Genomic DNA, 22,330 nt, shown 5'->3' on the forward strand with positions numbered 1-22,330 from the left:
AAATGCAGACACAAAAGTAGATTCAATCTCACATAATCTTTCACTAACCTATTTCATTATTTAAATGACCATGATTAAGCCTCCAAAAATATAGGAAGGAAACTCAAATTTTTTCGAATGCATGAAAGTAGTTTTAAAAATCCTTTGTGTGTTGGGGAATATTATTTTTAAAGTGTATTACTTTTATGTCACATTTGTTTAACTCTATAAAGCTATGTTATTGTGCCTGTCTGAAACACCTGATGGTTTAATAAAAGTCTGAGCGGCCAATAGTGAGGCAGTAGAAAGCATAGGCAGGGCTGGAAGGCAGAGAGGAGAAACAGCAGGAGAAATCTGGGAGGAGGGTAGAAGAAAGAATGAGAGAAGGAGGAAGACAACAGGGGTCAGCCACCCAGCCACCCAGCCAGACATGGAGTAAGAAGGAAAGAAAAGGTATACAGAAATAGTGAAAGATATAGTCCCACAGGCAAATAATAAATGGGATAAGTTAAGAAAAGCTGGCAAGAAACAAGCCAAGCTAAGGCTGGATATCTAAAATTAAGAATAAGCCTCCATGCGTGATTTATTTGGGAGCTGGGTGGCAGGCTCCCCAAAAAGAGTGAAAAACAACCAGCAACATTTGTATACTGAGGAAATGAACCTTGGGATGAGAAAAGATGCATTTGTTTACCGTCTCTCAGCCACCTACAAGGCTTCAAATCTGAAGACACAACTGCCTTGCCAGAAGCCTGTGAGGTCAATTAATTAATATTGAAAGTTACTGCAGATGTTTCTTTTAAGATCAGTATTTTTTCTCGTTATTTAGAATCATGTCATCACTTTCAAGCAGGATATCTCAATAAATTTCTACAGATGATACGCAAATTATATTTATTCAAGATTACTAGGTTAAACTCTAATAGCCAAAACTGAATGCAGATGCTGTTTACAACATCAATCACTAATAGCAATGAGCAGGGATGTCATCCATGTGCATCCAGGAGTCCACTTCTCTGTGGCACACATCACTTGCTTTCCAAAAATTATAAAATAACAGCAGGCTGCAGCATTGACTCGGGTGGGAAGCTCTTCCAATGCAACTATAAGGAGCTGAGCTGTATCCCAAGCACCCATGTGGAAAAGCTAGATGGCAGAGCCTGCCTGTAACCGATTCTGGAAAGACAGTAACAGAGATAGGCAGATGTCTGGTGCTCACTGGACAGTCGGGATTCAGTGAGATGGATGTGCCTCAAGAAAACAGTGTGGTGAGTGGTTGAGAGATACAGACTTCCACATGCCTGTGTGGGACACGTTCTCTCTCTCTCTCTCTCTCTCTCTCTCTCTCTCTCTCTCTCTCTCTCTCTCTCTCTCCCTCCCTCCCTCCCTCCCTCCCTCCCTCCCTCCCTCCCTCTCCCTCCCTCCCTCCCTCCCTCCCTCCCTCCCTCCCTCCCTCCCTCCCTCCCTCTCTCTCCCTCCTTCCCTCCCTCACACACACAACATAAGCACAAAGTAATTATCAAGTAACCTTTGGGAGGACCTCAGTGAGCATATATTTGGCTAAGTGGTCTAAAGAAATTATTTAATTTGGTATTCAGGATCTGTGAAGGTTAGGTTTTGTTCTCCAGTTTTTATTAGCACAGCTGGGGATTTAAGTGCTAATTCTGAGTCACAAAACTAGGCATTGGGATATCGAAGGACTGCACACAAAGGACAGGTCTGTGTGGCTCCTGCACCCATGCAGTTCTTATATTCTGGAATTCTGAGCCTTGGTCCGTGAATCTCTGTAGCCCTCATCCCTGTCAGCTGACTTCTAATCTGCTTCTTCCCCACTTCCTTTATTCAGTGTCTCTAATTAGGAACCTAAGCACATTTTTAAAGAAGCCTCATGTAGCCCGTTTCCCTTAAATAATAGCTTCCACTTTTCTCTCTACTATAAACACAGTGAAAACTCTTACCATCTCCATTTGTCTTTGAATTCTGTTTTCTCTCACATTTTCCTGCCTTTCCATCAGCAAACCTCACTGATTCCTTCCAGGCTCAGATACACTTAGAATCTTCTTCACTTCCGTTGTCCCAATGCTACATTCTTCAGAAATCTTATGTCCTCTTTTGCTTTCACTCCTTCCTATTTCTCTGTAATTCATTCTGGACTGAGCAGTTTAAGGACATTGTAAATTGTCCTGTCTGACAGACTTAATTCCCTTGCAGGGAGTTTGTTTGTTTGAATGAGACTGTTTTGTGTAGCTCAGGCTGGCCTCAAGGTCACTATGTAGCCAAAAATGACCGTGGACCTTTGATTCTATTGCCTTCACTTCCCGAGGTATATTGCAATTAAAGGTGTACAACCATGCCTTGTTTGTTTGGAGATGAGGATCAAACCCATGGTATTTGTACATACTATGAAGTCATTTACCAACTGAGCTACATCCACAGCCCATTAAATCACCTCCAGTTTTTATTGATAAGTCTATGTCCACCAGATGACTCATAAACACAAGTGTAAATGAACACTATATAGAGACAAATCTACTCCACCACAATGTACATCTTCTCTTTCAAACATAGAGCTATTGTGCAATTAACCATCCTCTAGAAGAAGGAAGTGTAGGCAAGGTAAGACACAAATACAGGTGCTCTGAGTGGACACTGAGAAAGAATCAAGAGGGCTATAGGTTTCCTGGGAGATGCTGATGTCAGCATGGTTCAAGATCCTTTTACTAAATCAGTGAGGTTGCTCATGTGCACTTTTGTTCCTGTTGTGCAGTTTGGTATGAGTCAGTTAAGCATGAAAGAACCCAAGACACTACTTTGAGCTACACTGAAATCAATAAGCCTGGAGAGTAGGAGTTTTTTGTTTTCCATGGGTCATGTTGGCTAGGAGTTAAAGATCTAAGAAATCAGAGTGGACACTCAGGGATTAATTACTTGACTCCTCATTAACCCAAGAACAACACAGCAAGACATATTTGTGTTCCACACAAAATGATACAAAATTCTTTCTTTATTAAATATACAATATTTACAGGTAAGTCATTCTTCTGTACAGCAAAAATCATAGAAAACAAAGAAATCTAAGGCTAACTTTAACCTTCTCCATAAAGTGTATTAAGACATGTTACATGGTGTACAAAACAGACTTGGGATGAGGCAACATTACATGGAACTGGGGATTCTGACACAGGAACAAAAATTATAATAACCAAAGAAACAAGGAGTCTCCAGCTAATCCGCGAGGATATAGTCTGCTTTGCCTCTGTTGTGCTTTTATCAAAGAAAGCCTGTATATATCATTCATATATGTATATAAGAATGATATATGTATATATATATTCCAATATATATATTAAATTAGGAGAGGTCCTTTTATACTTTGTTAATTATTTGCTAAAGGCAATCTCCCTGATCTCTCATTTTTCTAAAGAAAGTGCCAGAAAGGCTCTAATTTCCAGGTTGAAATGGACATGGTAATTCTTTGTCTTAGGGATTTAGGAATTCTATGAACCAAATGTGAACGGTTACCTGTTTTATAGGATGTAATTAGAATGTGTCATGTGTCTTCATTTGCCTATGTTTCATCTTCCTGCCATAGGGTAGCTATATGTGGGAAGTGTCTGTTTAAGACAACATAGGCTATTTGGAAGCCTGTCTATTAACAAGGTAAGGAGAAAATTATTGACATTGATCCTTACCAAATATGAAGTCCTTCTCATAATACAACTACTCTATTTTAAGCAAGGTGTGATTACTTGTTTTTTCTTTGCAAGAGTATTTAAGGCAGGATGAGGTTACACTGGTGGCTGCTGCCATTCAAAGAGAAGAGATGAAGCTACCTCATATACGTCCTTTGAGATATGGCTGACTATAATGTGAAAGTATGCCTAGTCAGAGGTCCATTCCTATTATCCTGGAAGGTTGTAATGAAAATGACTCCATCTGGGGAGGCCATTCAAGGGTCTTCAGGGTGACAGAAGGCCTGTTCTGCACACCTAGTGCCTTTTTCATGTCCTCTGAGATTTACTGCTGGGATCTGAAGCATGGCATAGTCTAATGCTAATGAAAATATGACCAGGCTTTAATCACTGGCACACATCACCTTTTTCATAACTTGGGACTAGCCACCTAATTTTAACCTGCTATTTGATGCAAACTTTACCTCTGTGCTGAGTGGCAGCAAGGGAAGCATGTTCTCAGAGTGTCAGGTAGTGACTTTCTAAAGTACACACTGTGGGTGATAGAAAGCATCATACCTTTCCATCATTATGGCATGCCAATGGATGGCATGACCATGGGAGGGAAAAGAAAGACCACTAGAATGACTCCAATATTTTAGGACTTCCATCCATAGCATATCTGAATAAGGGGAATGGACCTGAGGATCTTGTCCATAGTTTATTTTACTTTAAACTGTCATCTGGGTACTCCCCCTGGGCAAATAACATCACTGTGGTGATAATTCCAAAGCATCTCTGGACTGTATTAGTGGAACATAAAACTTGAAAATCACAGGGGTAGGTTGAAAATGCCATGTAAAGACAAGTAAAACATTTCTCATGCAGGGCCTGTATAATTGCCTCTTCCTAAGGTGTAAGACAAATTCATGAAAGAGACTCCTGAGTTGGGAGCCAGGAAAGTGGAGAGAGGCACCATCCTTACTTCATGGTGGAAGCTGTGCCCCTTTTAACCTCCAGCAGCCATTGCTTGCTCCATGAAAACCCTCTTCCTCCTTGACAAGCTCCCATCAAATCTGCTTTAACACAAAAGCTCACTCTTACCTAAGCTGCTTGTGTATAGTTCACCACTTTGTAGACAATAAACCACAAACAACAGAGGACTAGCTTACACAGTACACTGTTTCACTAATACATGTGCTTCTCACTCTCCCCCAAGTACCTTAGTGCAAAATAAGAGGGTGGAATTACTAAAAAATAGCAAAACAATCATTAGAACCTTGTATGAGTCATTTAAAGAATTTCCAACACAAAGTGGTCTTACTTTCTCTTCCTATGAAGTAGGTATGCATATAGTTATATAGTTTTCTGGATTATGTTTGAGGAAGAGCCCTGTTCATTTTTGCTTGTGTGTGTGTGTGTGTGTGTGTGTGTGTGTGTGTGTGTGTGTGTGTGTGTGTATGCGCGTATCTTCTCCCCTTTTAGGTTAATCAACTATTTAGAATTTTTGAGCACAGAGCTGAGAAAGAACAACAACTAACATTTTCAAAATAAATGACTTGAGGAAGACTGGATAAGGCCAGAAGAGAGGTGAAGAAAGCCCCCCAAAATGTTAAAGAAATGATTCAGATACACTGTGCATCTTTTAAAGAAAACATTTCCAACATGCATGAGAGACATGAAACAGTACTCAGGCATGCTTCAAGAACTCAAGCATGTTTGAGTTTGCCCATACCATCCTTCCATTAACCTCCTTTGCCACTTACAGGTACAACATCACTTCTTTATTTATTTAGTTGAAACTTGGCCTGAGGGTCAGTTGAGGACAAAGCAAACCTAAACAATTGCTTCAGGAAGTAATGGGTGGCAGAATTATAGAGGTGCCTCAAGAGCCTCTTGCCAGACTGCTGTTGCAGCAACGTTGACGATTGTATCGCTAGGGAATTCAAAAGAAGTGAAGCAGTTGGTAGACAAACAAACCAAGTATGAGTTCCCCAGGCTTGGTGGCCAAGTCCATGGACACCATGGGGATGTTATGAACACAACTTCTTAATGTGAGTCTTCTAATTGAGGTGATATTGTGTGGAGAGAGAGCATGTATGAACTTCAGGGTTGTAACATTCATGTAGAACACAGAAGTTTGACCTCATTTAGATGGAAAACATCAATAAATTATTCACTCAATAGATAATTTCTAGTTCCCAGAGATTTACCTAAATATAGTCAAATGGTTCTTTGGGGCAGAATGAGTAGTGTTAAAAATGGCAGAATACCAACCAGCTTAAGGCAGACCTAAAAGAGCCATGGCCATAAGTGAATATCCACCAAAAAAGTGAAATCAGAGGGGGGCAGAATTAGAGACTGCTCTTTTCTCTCCAGTCTTTACACAGGTCTGCCATATACAGAGGGCGTGCATGTGGAAATCCTTAACTAGAACTGACATGAGACCATAGAGAACTTAGCACCCTTTCAAATATATCTGACATAGCAGGATGGTGGTCCACACTTTGGCAGAATTAGGTGGTTCTCTGTAAGTTTACAATAGAGAGTCTCAGACCTGCCAGGGCTACCAAGTGAACCCTCTTTAAAGAAAGTGTATCTGATACAGGAACCTTTGTTCTTTCTTTATCCAAAGAGTCCGTTTACCATCCTCTATAGAAATGTGTCTGCATGACCAGTTACCTTGTTCGAGGAAGACAAACAAAGCAATCATTTCTGTTAGAATTAATAAATAAGACACAAAATTATAAGAATTGCCCCAAAATGTGTTGGCTTTTAGAACCCTCTGGAAAGTGGTTTGCAAATTATCTGTGCCTAGTCCTTGCTCTCTGCTCCCTTGTGCTGTGTGTACACTTTTGTTGCTGTAAGATTGCACTTTAAGTCCACAGGGACAGTAAGTGTTTGTATATCTAACAGAACACTTGGGAGTCAGATGTTTCACATATGTCTTATGAGTAAATACAGGAAAGAGAACTGCGTACTCATTTAGTTGTGGTCCTGCTTCTCCCACGATATGGTAGTCAGGATTCTGACAAAAGCTGAGATTTGAGGTAGTACCACTTCTGATTCTAAAGAGAATAAAGTAGTAAAAGTATCAGTTCCAGAGTTCTTCAGATGAATATGAGCTAATCTCTTTATGAAATGGACATCCAGAAAATGACAAATATCCATTTTCCTGCCCTAATTCTTGGAGAAACCAGAGCAGTCTACCTTATGCAAGGACTGAATGACACAGGTGTTGCTAAAAGTCATTTAGGGTAAGCACACGTACAGTTGATTGCATTAATAGATTTGTTCAGTGGGACAATATCAACGGAACAGCACCTGAGGGTGGGATATTCCACAGGTGTTTTTGGTCTTACTGTAAAAGGCCCCATTCCACAAATTCTTTTTGTGAACAGCAGGCATCAATGACTGAGTATTATATTATTATACACTGGAAGACATCATGAAACCTGTATTCCTTAGAGAGAAGTGGCAGCTAAAGGACAATTAGAACACTCTTACTCTTGTTTTGGGTTGTAATTGTTTGAAGGTAGAAAAGACAACTGACTAATTGTATAAACCAAACAGATATTGCCACCAACCCTGAAATGTACTCCTGCTTCTAGCTGTGATGTGCATTCAGCATAGTAGAATGCAGAGTGCTAGATTTTTTACCTGGTGTGTGTTGTGGGGTTATGAAGAAATTCTGATTTCACCCTGAGACTACTTATGATAATACACCATCTCAGCGTGCATCTGCCATTTGGCCTACATGCCTAGTGTCCTGGTATGCATGGCCTGCATATCCAGGGATGAAGCCAGTAGAATGTGTGCTATGCAGAGGGCAGAGACTGGCATCACACATCTCCCTACAGGATTATCTCTAAGTACATGTTTGTGGATGAGGGTACCATGCATACTGATTTGTCTTGTACTTCCATGTTTATCCAGTCACATCATGCCAGAAAAACATGGTGCTTGCTTCTGAGGATTCCAGTTAGAAAGTGTTCCAGTGTGGTTACTCTCCCTTACCTGTTGTTTCGTTACTAGAGGAGCTTAGGACTAAATTTCAGCATGACTTTCATTTCTGGAGGCAGGGAAATGTGCAGCCAAGCAAACAGGTGATTTATACAACCTTTTAAAGAGCCAGAAAATCCAAAAGTAGAAACTGGAGAACAGGGAATGAAGGGAATAAGGAAATAGACTTTCAGTATCTCTCATTTTATTAGATGATTATTTGTCATATTAAAGATAGAAAAATTAAAAAGGACATCTTTGTTAGAATTGCTTTAAAATAAATTCACTAGCAAAAGGATAGCAATATCCTAAAAGAGGAAAAGGGTGTGTAAGACTTCATAGAAAATTTTAAGGAAAGAACTTGTATTTAGGACAATATCTCAGAGTTGTAGATTGTGATGACTCACCCAATCCTTATCTCTGTAGCTCTGTAAGGGAAGAAAAGGTACAGATGGGGACCTGGATGAAGCTAGTTAGGGCTTCACTGTGAACCTCTTGTCCAGGGAAGTGCTGAGCAGTCAGAGGTAGGACACTCTTCAAGATGGATGACCTACTGACTGTCAGGGCACCTGCTTTGAAAATCAGGTCTGCCCTCCAAAGAGAACTGACAAGGATCTTGCTCTAGCATTTCCTAAGTCCTAAAGTGTTTGCGTGATCGTTTTTCCCTTGTCTTTATCCCAAGGGCAGAGTTAAAAAATGATCAGGATTACCCACCATGGACAAATTCAAGATGCCTTTTGAATTAACTATATGCTTTCCTACCAAAAGAATGACAAGCCTGATGCATTACTACCTTATTCAGGCAAGGAAGGTGAGTGCACAGGCACCTTTGTGTACATGGGTGCAGACTCAGAAATGTGATGTGATTCACAAACTAAGGGCTTCCCTCAAATCCCCTGAGCTAGAGGTGGTCACGCTGCCACACACAATAGCCAGGCCTTTGCCTCTCAGAAAAGAGCTCAGTTGTCAGTGAACTAATAACATGTGTTCTAGAATATGAATCCTGCTTCCCTGTACATTCTGCCTTTACTGGATCTTTCTGGAGTGCATGAATGGGGGATAAATTAGCTGGTTATTTCTCATTTTTCTTGCCTCTCTTTTCCTTATGTTTTTCTTCCTTCCTTCTTTCCTTCCTTCCTTCCTTCCTTCCTTCCTTCCTTCCTTCCTTCCTTCCTTCCTTCCTTCCTGTCCTTTCCTCCCTCCCTCCCTCCCTCCCTCCCTCCCTCCCTCCTTCTTCTTTCTTTCTTTCTTTCTTTCTTTCTTTCTTTCTTTCTTTCTTTCTTTCTTTCTTTCTTTCTTTCTTTCTTTTTTTCATTTCTCCTCCAAGATGAGCTAAGAGGGCCTAAACATTTTTTTCATGGAACCAATTTCGACTTTTATTTGAATTCTGTTTGTGCTGGCACAATACGGACACATATACATTTTTTTCTTCAATATAGCAACCTGAGGAATAACCCAGCTAACATGTTCTAGTAAAGTATAGAAGGCAGTTGTAAAGTTCTGGGAGCAGCTGCTTCCTCACAGCTTTCTTGGAACCTCCTGGTTTCAGGGCACTGAATCCATGCCTCAAACCAGAACAGCAAGAGAGGCACAAAGTAATTGCTCACTATTCCATATGTAACTCAGTAAATGCTCAGTTATTCCATATTGGAAAGTACTGAAACTCTCTGGAAAGGATGACGAATTGAGTAGGGGGATACTTATGGTGTCAACATTAAACTAACACAGATGTCTCTGGTTGCTTGTAAAATGCTTCCAAAACAAACAGGCCAGAAGGGTCTCCCTCTGCTCTGGGTCCCCCAGCTGGGTGTTCTTATAACCTAGGCTCTCCAAGTACAGTCCCTTTGTTTTCACATATGTTATGAAGGGCTCCCACATCAGACAGACATCAGACAGACGTATACCCTCTCTCCCCTCATCTCTCAAGGGAGCCAAGTTTCCCTGTGCCCACCTGGAATAAGAGTCTTCCAGATATTTAAGTCCTAAATGGAGAAGGCTAATGGCAGGACACATGACTGTGGCCTTGCCCAGGGTCTCACACTCACTCAGTTCATTGCTCTTTAATTGGTGTCTTAGGAAACAATGTCCTGGCTACTGTACAAATACCTGCTTCAGCCAAAAACAAAAAAAAAAAACAAGCAAAATAAAAAAATTAGTAATAAATGTCTCTAAGACTGGTTAGATGATGTCTGCTTTAGAAGAATTTCTTTGTGTCATAATATCTCTCAACCTCCCTACCCTATCACAAGGGACCTAAAAAGAACAAACATTACTGTCTCTGGGTGGATGTACTTCCTTCCCTCCTGCTCTATTGGGCTCCCTAATAGACTCTTTGCTTAAAGGATGACCTGACTCTGTCTGTCTCTGTCACACACACACCTACCACTTTTCTCCTCTCAGGCCATAGTACCTACCATATGGTGTGGGGCAGCGTGTTGGAGACAATTGTTAAAGGCCAATGCCACAGAGCTCCAGTCTAAAGAAGAAACTGCAGAGTGAAGTTTAAAACTCAACCACAAACATCGAATATGCATGTGTACACACGTGTTCTTCCTTGTTTACAACAGTGAAATCTGTGTCTCCAGTGCTCACTTTCACAATGGTGCGTGTATCAGTGGACCACAGTAGCCATAGCTACCTGATGTCCTGAGCTAGGTGAAGGAGATCAATGCTCTCGGTGGATGCAGGTGTGTTCCAGAAAATTAATGGCAAAAGAGAGAAAGAGAATACCTAAATTAAAAGACAGGAAAGGGAAGAGAAAATGGGGGGGGACCCACAAAAATAGAGGACCAGGTGACCCTGTGGCATCTCAGATGAAGTATTCCCGTTTGCACTCGCTGGTTGTGTTTTGCAAGTCAATGTCATTTCTAAAGGAACTGTCCAAGTTCTCTGGGTATTCCTTCTCCTTCATCTGATTGGTACGGTGTGACTGCTTATGCTGATAGAGGAAGCGGGTCATGATGCCGATGACACAAAAGGTGATGAACGTCACCACTGCTATGACACCTATAGGGAAATGATGGGGACAGAGAAGAAAGTTGTCACTGAGAAAATTCAGTCTGGACAGGCACATACTTTGGAGGAAAAGAGCAACAAAACAAACACACAAACACAGATCTTCTCTGTATGCAGAAATAAAGACCTGCTGAGAAGCCCTTAACCTGCAGTTTCAACAAAAGCCCCTGCAAGCAGAGTAATGAGGGAGAAAGGCTGTTTCTCCAAGAACGTTATGATGACAACCTAAGAATAAACATGGAGTTACAACAACAAAGGGTCTGTGTGCTTTCGGAGTTGTTGTGCTTTCATTGCTAGGGATCAAATCCAGACTTTTGGCACTAAGACTTGCCAAGAATCCTTTGATCTAAATGCCACCTCCACCAACCCTGTGTGTGTGTGTGTGTGTATGTGAATGTGTGTGTGTGCATATGTGTGTATGTATGTATGTGTGCATATGTGTGTGTAAGCATGCATGTGTAAGCGTGCATGTGTGTGTGAGTGTGCATGTGAGTGTGTGTGCATGTGATTGTGTGTGTATGTGTGAGTGTGTGTGTGTGTGAGTATGCATGTGATTATGTGTGTGAGCATGCATGTGAGTGTGTGTGTGTAGGTGCTTGGCTGCCATAGCACTTGTGCAGATGTCAAAGAACAACTTCAGAGTCTATTCTCGCCTTCCACTTGTTTTGATGCAAGATTTCTCTTGCGTTCCCTGCCATTTCTCCATTCTGGGATATATTGTGAGACCTTATTTCAAAATAAATAAACAACAACAACAACAAAATCAAGCCACTAAGCAACAAACAGTATGCACACAAAATTAATAATTAATAGCGGTAAAACACTTAAGCTTTGGTCACTAAAAATAATTTTGTTTATGATAAGGTTTACATATTCTCATAGTTTATGTTTTCTAAGTTGTTGGTTATTGTTAATTACTATTTATGTGAGTAGATATCAGAAAGTTAGATATAAAGACCTATCTTCCACCAAATTTTTAAAAGTTGTGACCATAACTAAGACCACTTATATTTGTCATCTATTCTAAGACCATTGTGTAACATGTTTCCCAACTATTTTAGAACAAGTCAAAATAAAATACCAAAGGTGATAGTCTGGGTGGCAATGAATGAATCTTAAGCATGAACTAGAGCTTTACAATGTGGCAGGGGTTGCCTGTTTTCTACTGCTGGGTTGAAGGAGCTATTGCAGGCTGGAAGCTGGGCAAGCTTCCCAGGATCTCCTGTGGGGCTGTGATAACCTTCCCATTCTTAGAAAGACTCAATGGAGCTTGCCAATGAGTGGGGGAAGGCCAGAACCTACAGTCTTTTCTCATCAAATGAAAACTTACAAGAAGAGAGAGTTATGAAATTCTCTGTGACATGCATTGATTTAAAAGAAAAATCAGGTTCAGTTCTCTTCCCTGGAGAAGGCATTCAGCTCACATGTGTATTTTGACTATTTCCCTAAGGAAAGGTCATGGTTTTCCTGCTCTGGGATGCTACTGTGGTAGAGTTCTTCTTTTCCCATTCTTCTTTGGAACCAGTTTCTGTGCTGTTACTGCTGCCTGCTTGCCTATCTCCTTCTTAGCCAGTCTGCTCATTCTAGGAAGGCAGTAACTGTATCTCTCATCCTGTATCTCTATGTTTAATGCAGGTCTGACCCAGAACTGGGGCTAATTAAATAGAAGTGAAATGAATGACTCCTGCCGACTTTTAAAGAACTCCATCTGGTGTGGATTCACTCATCCCAGCTGCCAGAAGGCAGAGATGAGGCACCTGCTATGGTTATAAGTCACCAATGGGAATGGATTTCCATATCCCAAGCATCTTACATTAAACAAAACCAGTGAAGCAGGGTGAGACCAACACATAGCCCAAGAACCGTAAAGCAAGGGAAGGTGGTAGGAGATGACTATAAGCAGAGCAGGCAAACTCTCCACCCATTACCAGATGGGCTGCTGGATTTGGAACTTCAGTCATGTGGGCTTCACCCTGCTCATTAGATCTAACCCAAATCACTCCGTAAAGGAAAACTAAAAATGGCTGCAGCTCCATCCATCTGTCTGCCCCACTGTGACTTCTTTCCATATGCAATGTTATTGGTCTGTTTTGTTTGTGCTTTAGAAGTGACAACTGGATGCGATGAACAAGGTGCAGGTTGCCTGTCTGTGAGTAAATGCTCCAGCTGTTGGGTGAGTTCAGCTGCCTGCTGAATTTGAGGCAGAATGAAGCCACAGAGCTGCTGGCACTGGAGGAGAGCCTGCTATTAATCTTTCAGCATGCGTAAAGAGACTAAGAGCTTTACAGACAAAGCCTGGTTCTGGGTGCTAGATGTTCATGGGTAAGGAAGGCTTCAGGTACTTTTCTGCAGAGCACAAGATCATAGATATCTTTCCTGCTTTCAGTAATGAAGACACTTTACCTCCAATGACTGCAGAGTCACTCCGGACTGCATTTGTGAGTGGTTCACGCTCGTCTGTCTTTCCAAAGGGATCTAGACAGAAGAAAAGACCAAAATGTAAATTTTGCTCTTCATTCAACCACAGGGAGAGCATACTCAGTGTACAATTGTGCAGTGTAACAAGATTCCTGCAGTGAGATATGAACTGGCATTTTGAAAGGAACCTAAATGAATGGCATTTAAAATGATGAGTTGAGTTCAACTCCAGAGCCCACATTAAAAGCTGAATTCTGGGGCTCCAATCTGTATTCCCAGTGAGGGAGTAGCTGGTCACATATGCAGATCAGGTGTAGGTGCAAAGGGGCCTGTGCCTCTAAAACAAAGTGAAGAAGAGACCCGCCACTCAAAATCATGTCCTCTCACCTCTACACACTTCATGACGTGCGCACATACACTTCTTAAATATTTAAAGATGAATAAAGCGTCCTGCGTACAACCCATAATTCATGTCCTCATTAGCTTCTAAGGAAGTTGTGAGAAGCCTTGAGCTGGTGAGGGTGGTGCCTAGCCCATGCACCTCCAGTCACCCCCTCATCCTTCTCTGCCTTGCTGGAGAATTCCTAGGAATGAGAGCTGCCTTTTACTTGAAGCACACTTTCTCCTGTGCTTCGGTGTCCTCTTCAGTTGCATGAGGACCTGAGTCTACTGACAAGGACGGCCAAAGCACTGGAAGAATTTACACCTCAGAGCATCCCTCACCAGAAGAGCAGCTGTCCAGGGTCTACTCTTAACCTCTGAGCCATTGCTGTAGCCCAATTTATTTTTCTTTTGAGACAGGGTCTCATATATCCCAGGCTGGGCTTTATCTCGCTATGTAGTGGAAGGTGACCGTGAACTTGCCACGTATTAGAGGATGAGAGGCAGGGGGAGGAAAACACTGAGAGCAACAGAGAGATAGGAAGCCTTGAAGTAATGGAGACAGGGAGGGAGAAAGGAAAGAGTGAATGGAGGAAAAGGACAGAGAAAGATATAGTGAGGGCCAGAAGTAAAGAATGAAGAGGAGAATAGGTGAAGGGCCTTCACAGGCCTGGGCCTGGTAACGTGGCTCTGCCAGGCTTTGCCCTTCTCCCTTTCCTCTCCCTTGTAAACCATAGATTACATCCCAAAAGCTAGCCACCGGGGTCTATTACCTTATTTGGACATTGTCTTATGCCAGACTCATTCCTGAGGATGACTATCAAAGTCCAGGAATCGCAAGCCCCCTTCAGTTCACCTCATTACCATGGTCAATCAAAATATACCACCACATCCTAGCCCATTCTAACCCAGACCGCCCCCTTTTCTCTTCTTAAAAATTACACCTGCAAGGCCATTTGTTGCTGTTTTGCTGCCTGAGTCAGGAAGCAGCCACATTTTTCTTCACCGTTGAAGCCAGTTCAGGTTTCCTAGTAGCTTTGCCCAGCAGGGCTGCATTGAGAGCTTGATTGGACCACGGGCCTGAGTGCAAGTGTCTGAGATGGTCTGCACTGGGCTGTGCTGGGGGGAGGTCTTTTGCTCTACCCATTGGCATTCCTTTAAAAACCCTTTGGCAGAGCCAGTCAAGGCCCAATAGGTTAGGATCCAGGCCCTCTGAAGGCTATCCTGCATTTTCTATCATTTTCTCTCCCCTCTGTCCTTCTAACTAATATTTCCAGCTTCTTCTACTCAAGAGTACTCTGGGGAAATGTGGGGGTGGGGGAAAGCCTGCAACACTTTACCACTTAATAAACGGTTATTCAGTGAAAACAGGTGTTTGTATGTCTTTTGTGCCTAATCCAGTGTCCTGGAGAGAGGAGAGAGCCTCCAGCCTTGCAGGCCTCACTTCACTAGGGAAGGAGATAGAGAGGGCTAAAGGGAAGGCAGCAGGAAAACTTAAGAGGAGAGTGTGGGCCAAGGGATTCAGAATGAGATGGAGGGGAAATGGGAGGGAAAAACTAAGGGGAGAGGGGGAGGGGGAGGGGGAGGGGAGGATGGTAGGGAGACTGACAGTAAGTCAGGAAGGGAGGTAGTAAGGCAGAGAGAGAAGCAGAAAGATAGGAAGGAGTCAGGAAGGGAGAGCAGTAATGGGGGGATGGCAAACTTTAGGTATTCTACCTCCTGTGTCCTTATGGCCTCCTTACTCGGGCATACTCCTGTGTCAAGCTTCCTTCCTGGAATTCCTCCTGCTTCTCTGTGAATACTCAAATCTTAATTGTCTACAGCTAAGAGCATTCTTTTTCCCTCACAGATCACTCTGGTTCCAACTTTATTTAGTCCATGCACTACTTTTAACATTGTAAATAACATAGTTCTGATGTTAACCCAGATTTCTCCATTTCTAACATGTTTTGATGTTGATATGTTAATACATATTAATTTACTTAATTAATTCTAATTCTCTAGTGTTCACTAATGCTACAGAGAAAACATTTCAGATCTGCTAAGGTAACATTTTCAATAGTATGGTTGGTGATCAGGTTCTGCAATGTAACTCTTATCACAGTGATGACATATTTCAAAAGTGTCTCCTTTTTAGAACTGATCTACATTGAATATTAAACTTTAAAATCAATTTTAGCTTTAATCATCCCTCCTTCAAAAATAAATGCCATAGCCTAGATGCATAAACACATCCAGGTATGTGTATCCATCCTCCAGCTGCCGTCTGCCATCCATCTACAGACCATTTATCTGTCTATTTACTTATCTAGTACCATGTTTGTCAATAATTTAATACTATATATGAATATATACATTTGTGTATCTACCTCATATAAGGATTCCCATTTTTAAATATAATACTAGACATTGCTTGATGACTAAGCAAAGGTGAGTTTTCACCCAGTACTAAATATGCTAGATCTCACCAACAATTATGTAACAATACTTACATATTTCCTTTGAGAAAGGCCTTTTGCCAACTGAGTGCCAACAACAATTTGAATCAAGACTCTGTTGCTCCTTTTTCTACGTATATCAGTCTGTAGCTGAATACTGATACATCAGAGTTAATGTTGTAAACTAATAATTTAAAACTTTTTTTCTGAATTTTATGACTCATTTGGAGACCTTACTGGCCAGAGTATGGACATCTTTCCCAGGTATGAAACAACTTTCTTGGAGGTGATACAATCTCCCTGCAGGGGAATTAATCCTGAGGCTGTTCTAAGGGAGGTTCCTTAAGACTCAGCAAGTAAACAACCCAGCAACTCCCCTAAGTCCCTGAAGCTGACTAGATGTGGTAGTCAAGCTTATATAGGCAGTGAGGACTGGTTAGACACGCTCTCATATCAGTCAAGCTGCCTGGAAGGTTCTTAGACCATCAGAGCTGCCTGAAAGGAACAGAGATTAAGGCTACCTGCAAGAGGTACTCTCTGACCTATTGAGCTGCCTACAAGTTTTGCAGCGTGCTCCAGAGTTTCAGCCTACATGAGCTATCACCCATGCTGGGATAGGCTTTGGACATGAAGCTGTCTTTGAGTTGTTTCTATTCCTGTGAGTGACCCATCACTCATAGTCCTGTAGACAGCCCCAACAAAACTCACTCATTCATTATATTGGAATTTGCGGGTCTCCTAGTTTTGGTCTGTCACCAGTTCTCTGTCTGAAGTTAACAGATATTTTTTTCACATTTCCTCAGGAATAGTGTCACACAGTGCTAGGCTAATTAATTCCAGGGATAGTAAGTGCTTTACACACAGTATGCCTTTCACACACACAAACCAATCAGTTCACAGCCTTCATCCCCAACCACCCTGCTATTGGACTCACACTCACCAACTCAATGTGCCTCTTCCTCAAACACCAGAGACCATTCTGGGACAGCTAGAAGTAATCTCCATAGCACAGGTTGGCTCAAAGTTACTCAACAGATCCAGCTCTAAAGGGCTCAAGCTTGCCTGCCTTGCCTCACTTACTTCTAACAGAGGACACAGTCAAGTCCTCAAACCCTATTTCCCCCCAATTCTTTTATTGTGCTGGCTAGCCCCTATGCTTCTTTATGTAGATCAGATAGATAGATAGATAGATAGATAGATAGATAGATAGATAGATAGATAGATAGTAAATGCACACACACATACACAGATATTTCCATTTTTCTGAGAACTATCAGTAATTAATTTTCTTTCTAACTTCTACCCCTTGCCTTTTAAGAACAGATATTCCAAGAGTGATAAGGAAGCATTTCATTGTCACAGACTTTGCCGTCCCTAATGATTGATGGTGTTGGCACTTTTCATGTGGCCACACTTTTCATGTGACACTTTTCTATTGGCCATTTTTGTGTCATTTTGGATAAATGTATATTTGGATGCTTTGTCTATTTTTAATCGGGTTATTTGTTTTCTGGCTGCTGAGTTAAATCAATTAATATTTCTTGAGAATTTACTATGAAGAGATAGAGTCCACAAATCTTTCCTCACAGCCCACAGATTTTTTTCATTTTGCTGATCATTTCATTTGCTGTGCAGAGCCAGTTCTAAACTTCATTTCACTCACTCACTTCCTTTTGCTTTCACTATATGAATTTAGTCACATCAATACATGGCATTTCAAGACTAATGTCAAGGATACTTTTCTGTAGTTATCTTTCTGTAAATTCTAATTTCAAGACTTATAAACCAATTAATGATTTCCATGTCAAGTATTTTTATTGAGTAAGAAATTTTCCAGTTGCATGACTTTCTTGTAGCTAACCAACCCCAAGTCTCTTATAAAGAGACTGTCCATTTCCCCCAATGCTTGACAAACATGAACTGATCACACATGCCTACATTTATTTCTGTGCTCTCTAATCCATTGCCTTTGTCTTTGTATCTGTTTCTATGACAGTATTTTATAATTTTTATTATTACATTTTTCCAATATAATGTGAAGTCAGCGACTTTGATTCCTACAGCTGTCTATAATTCATGTTCATTTTAGGATTATTCACAATAGCCAAGATGTGGAAGCAACTTAAGTATCAATGGATGAGTGTGAAAAGAAATTGTGCTTCTATTCACATTGATTACATTCATGCTTATACAAACACACATATACATACATACACATACTCACACAATCACACACCAGAATATTACTCAATAACAAAAAGTTGGTGTCTTCATTTAAAAAGAATGTGAATGAAAACATCCCATCAAGTGGAATAAAGAAAAGGAATGTCTGCTTTCACTAATATTCAGAATCTAAAAAAGAAATACAAAAACAAAACTGAAAGCAGAACATAATGATACTTGACAGTAGCTTGGGCTTTGTTGGTTAAAGAATACGAATTTTGTCATGAATAAACAAAATCATAAAATGAACAAATATGTTTTTATGGTCAAATGTCCTCATCAAACATATAAGCACATACAGTACAACTAGGTAAATGATTGTGTGCAGAATATACATTTATGTATGTATGTATGTATTTATATATGTGAATGATGCATGAGTATATGCTGGTATGTTATTCCATGAGGGCCAGTGTGGAGGCAAGAGATTTATTCCTGATTTTTTTAAATTATATTTATTTTTGAGGCTACATATTTGACTGAATCTGGAGGTCACTAATTCAGAGAGATTGTCTGTTTGGGAAGCCCCAATTATCTCTCATCTTTGCCCATGCACTGTGTTACAAGCACTCACTGCCATACCCAGCTTTTTATCTGGTTGCTGGAGATTGAACTTGGGTCCTCATGATTGTACAACAAGCATTTTAGCCATTAAGCCTTCTTTCTAACCCTTTCCTACTAATTTAATAAAAACAATCATCATATAATACATATAAATTATCACATTTTATACTTTATATGTCTATAATTTTATTACTTCTTCCTTCAAAATGCTAGAGCCTAATACTGAATTTAATATTATCTAAGTCCCCATTCTGATGTTTTCATGCCTCCTAAATACTTTAATCCTCACATCAGTTTCTACTTAAACAATAGTGATGCACTAATTCACATACATATTAAGTACATGTGCATGATATATACTACATGGAACTACACATTAATTAAAATACTCATCACCTTAAACTAGAATTACATTAAATATGTTAGTTAATTTTAATTGATAATATGTTAATTATTGCTTTTCAATAAGCTAAATTCACAGGATATATATTGTTAAATTTCATATTTAAAATGTACTATTAATTAAAGTAATTAGTATTCTAGTGTTCATATCCTTCTTTTGTTTATTTCAATTCACCAATGTTCATGTGATGGTTAGTATTAATAGTCAAATTATTTCACAGAATCTAGAATCACCTGAGATACAGGCTCCTGGGTATGCTTGCAGGATTATCTTGATTTCTTAACTTAAGGTGAGAAGAGCTACCCACTGTGGTTGGCACAGCTCTCTGGATGGGATCCTGGACTGTATAAATAAGGAATGATCTGAGTACTGGCTTATGTACATCATGCTCTGATTTCTGACTGTGTATGTGACATGACCAGCTGCTTCAAACACCTGTTGTCTTGATTCCCTGTTATGATGAATTGGATTCTTGAACTGTGAAGCAGAATAAACTTTTCCTCCCTTAACTTGCTTCTGTCATAGTGTACTGTGAATGTAGATATGACCCATGAGAAGCCAGTTACAGTTTGTAACCACCTATGCAGGGTAAAGAGCTGAGTGCTACTGGCCAACCAGTTAGATCTATAAGACAGACGAAGTGTTGTTAGTGAGGAAAACTAAAGAGAACGTCCTCTGGGAAGTACCTGATGAAGAATGCACAGTTGTCACTGCATTCATATCAGAGTCCACCATGAAGCCACAGTTGGATTCTGTCAAGGTCCCTTGGACAGTCACAGGTGCAATGCTGGCATGGCGGAGGGCTGCCTTCAATGGGGCTATGTGGTTGTATTGGACTGAAGAAAGGCATCCAACAAAACCCAAGGTGTTTGCTTTAGCAACTTCTGGATCCAACCCAAGAGTCTCTGCAATAAATGAAAAGAACCACAGGTCTTAGTTTTTTTTTTTTTTTTCAAATACTCTATGTGTTTTCCTTGATCATTACCTAAAATGACCAAAAATTTCCTTGTTATTCTCTGAATAAGGAAACGATACATATCTCTCTTCCTTGTTTCAACTCACATTTACTGCACACATTAACGAAAATGACTGAAACTTCCTTGTTATTCTTTGAATAAGAAACTATACATATCACTCTTTCTCATCTCAACTGCACTTTTACCTCAGGATTCACCACATGATTCAACTATTTCTCATAGAAAAGGGCTGTGACTTTCTCTGCTTTGATACAAAATTGCTTCAAGCTTCAATTTCTTCATTTCATGTATTTTTTGAACTGTAGAAAGGGTAATGTAGCTGTATTATAGACTAATCAAATGCTAGATATTGGAAAGAATTTGTATTTCTGTACTTATCACTTATATATCTATGGATTAAGGTAATTAATGCAAGCAAATCACAATGCTTATTACAACATTTGATTCACAATTGTAACAAGGGAAAAATAATAAGAAAGAAAGAAAGGAAGAAAGAAAGAAAGAAATGAAGGAAGGAAGGGATTAGAAATGAAAGTTGTCTCCAAGAGATGTATCATGCTTGCTGTCTCAAGGCAGCTGAGTAGACTGAAAGAGTAAACATCTCTACATACATTACTTCTCTTCATCGTACTGATTGGACACTAATTGGGAGGATGCCCTTTTGCCTATGAACATATTCAAATTATCAGGGTATTTTTTAGACTTTATAAATGATGAGGATGCAATCATTTGGGATTCACAGCAAGATCAAATGTTTCATTTTCCTCAAGATATCTCATTCCTTTTCTTAAAAGGGGTCATTTGAACAAATTGCTATGGTGCAATTACATAAAACTGCAATGCATAATGAACAGTATTTTTCTTAAGGTATAATAGTTTCAACATAACTAGATGGCTCAACTGGTTATTTTATTGTGATAAGCCTTTTAGTTTGTGGAAAAGAGGCAGAGATTTTCTTATCTATCAGCATACATTATAATTTTATTTTGATTCATAAATGGTCAAGTAGTGTCTTCCTTGAATTCTAAGAATGCATTACGCTGACAGCATGAGGAAAAGATGTGAGGACATATTGTAGAAAATGAGATGTTAATAGTTCTTAGTAATTCTTGTCTTCCTAATTTCTCCTCTAACTATTTTCTTTAAAAAAGATTTATTCTGATCCCCCTGTGTGTGTGTGGGGGGGGGGTTGCACGTGTGTGTGTGTGTGTGTGTGTGTGTGTGTGTGTGCATTTGCACACATCCTTTGTGTGTGGGTGCTTGTAGAGGACAAAAGAGGGTGTCAGATTCCCTGAAGCAAGAATTAACTTTGTGGGTGCTGGGAACCAAACTAAGGTCCTCTGGAAGAGTAGCAAGTGCTCTTAACCATGGGTGCCATCTCTCCAGCCCCATTGATTTTTGTCCTCATCTTACTATTTCCCTTCAACATCCACATAGAAAAGAGCTTACCACTTGTCTTTTCAAACATGCAAAACCAATAACGACACATTACTTCTTGTGGCCAGTATAACACACTACTGCAAGCTTAAATAACTTAAATTGCTTAAAACATAAATTCATTATCTTTCATCTCTGTAGGTTGGTTGTAGCTGGAAATTTTCTCCGGTCCTGCCCAGCCCCATGGACCCCGCAGCTGCTTATAAAATAATCTCTCAGAAGCTTATATTAATTAAACCTGGTTGGCCATTAGCTCAGGCCTACCACTGATTAGCTCTTACATTTAAACTCAGCCCATTTCTGTTCATCTATATGTTGCCATGTGTTCCATGGCTTTACCTGTGTGCCATTACATGCTGCTTGCTGGATGGCAGGCTGATGTCTCCTGACTCAGCCTTCCTCTTCCCAGAATTCACATTTTCTGCTTATTCTGCCTATACTTCCTGCCTGGCTACTGGCCAATCAGTATTTTATTTATCAAACAATCAGAGCAACACATTCATAGCATACAGAATGACATTCCCATCATTTCCCCTTTTCTTTCTATTTAAAAGGAAGGTTTTAATTTAACTTCAACATCATAAAATTATATATAACAAAACAGTTATCAAGCAAGAATTATAGTTACAATATCTACTCTATTTATATTTGCCAAAATTAAAAGAAAATATGCTATCTATCCTATATTGCCAAGAAGAAGATAAACTCCATATGGAGTGTCTTTGATGCCCATCCTCCTTTCTGAAGCAAATCAGTGATGACAGGAGCAGACTTGTTTCATTTTCCAGGAAGTCTAAGTTTTTAAAACATTTTAAATGCCATATT

General features: G+C 40.2%; 1 protein-coding gene across 1 annotated transcript in view; it reads right to left on the minus strand.

The window, feature by feature from the left end:
- Positions 1-8,961: 8,961 nt before the first annotated feature.
- The window catches only part of LOC102910446 (contactin-associated protein like 5-1), a 925,656-nt gene continuing 912,287 nt past the window's right edge, over positions 8,962-22,330 (minus strand). Inside the window, exons 22-24 of the mRNA XM_076547182.1 lie at positions 19,778-19,996; positions 13,068-13,139; positions 8,962-10,655 (exon numbers count right to left, since the gene is read on the minus strand). Coding sequence (XP_076403297.1) covers positions 10,459-10,655; positions 13,068-13,139; positions 19,778-19,996 — 488 coding nt within the window. The 3' untranslated portion in view covers positions 8,962-10,458. The remainder of the gene's footprint in view (positions 10,656-13,067; positions 13,140-19,777; positions 19,997-22,330) is intronic.

Source organism: Peromyscus maniculatus, chromosome 11 (assembly GCF_049852395.1).
Source record: "Peromyscus maniculatus bairdii isolate BWxNUB_F1_BW_parent chromosome 11, HU_Pman_BW_mat_3.1, whole genome shotgun sequence".
Classification (NCBI taxonomy): Eukaryota; Metazoa; Chordata; class Mammalia; order Rodentia; family Cricetidae; genus Peromyscus; species Peromyscus maniculatus.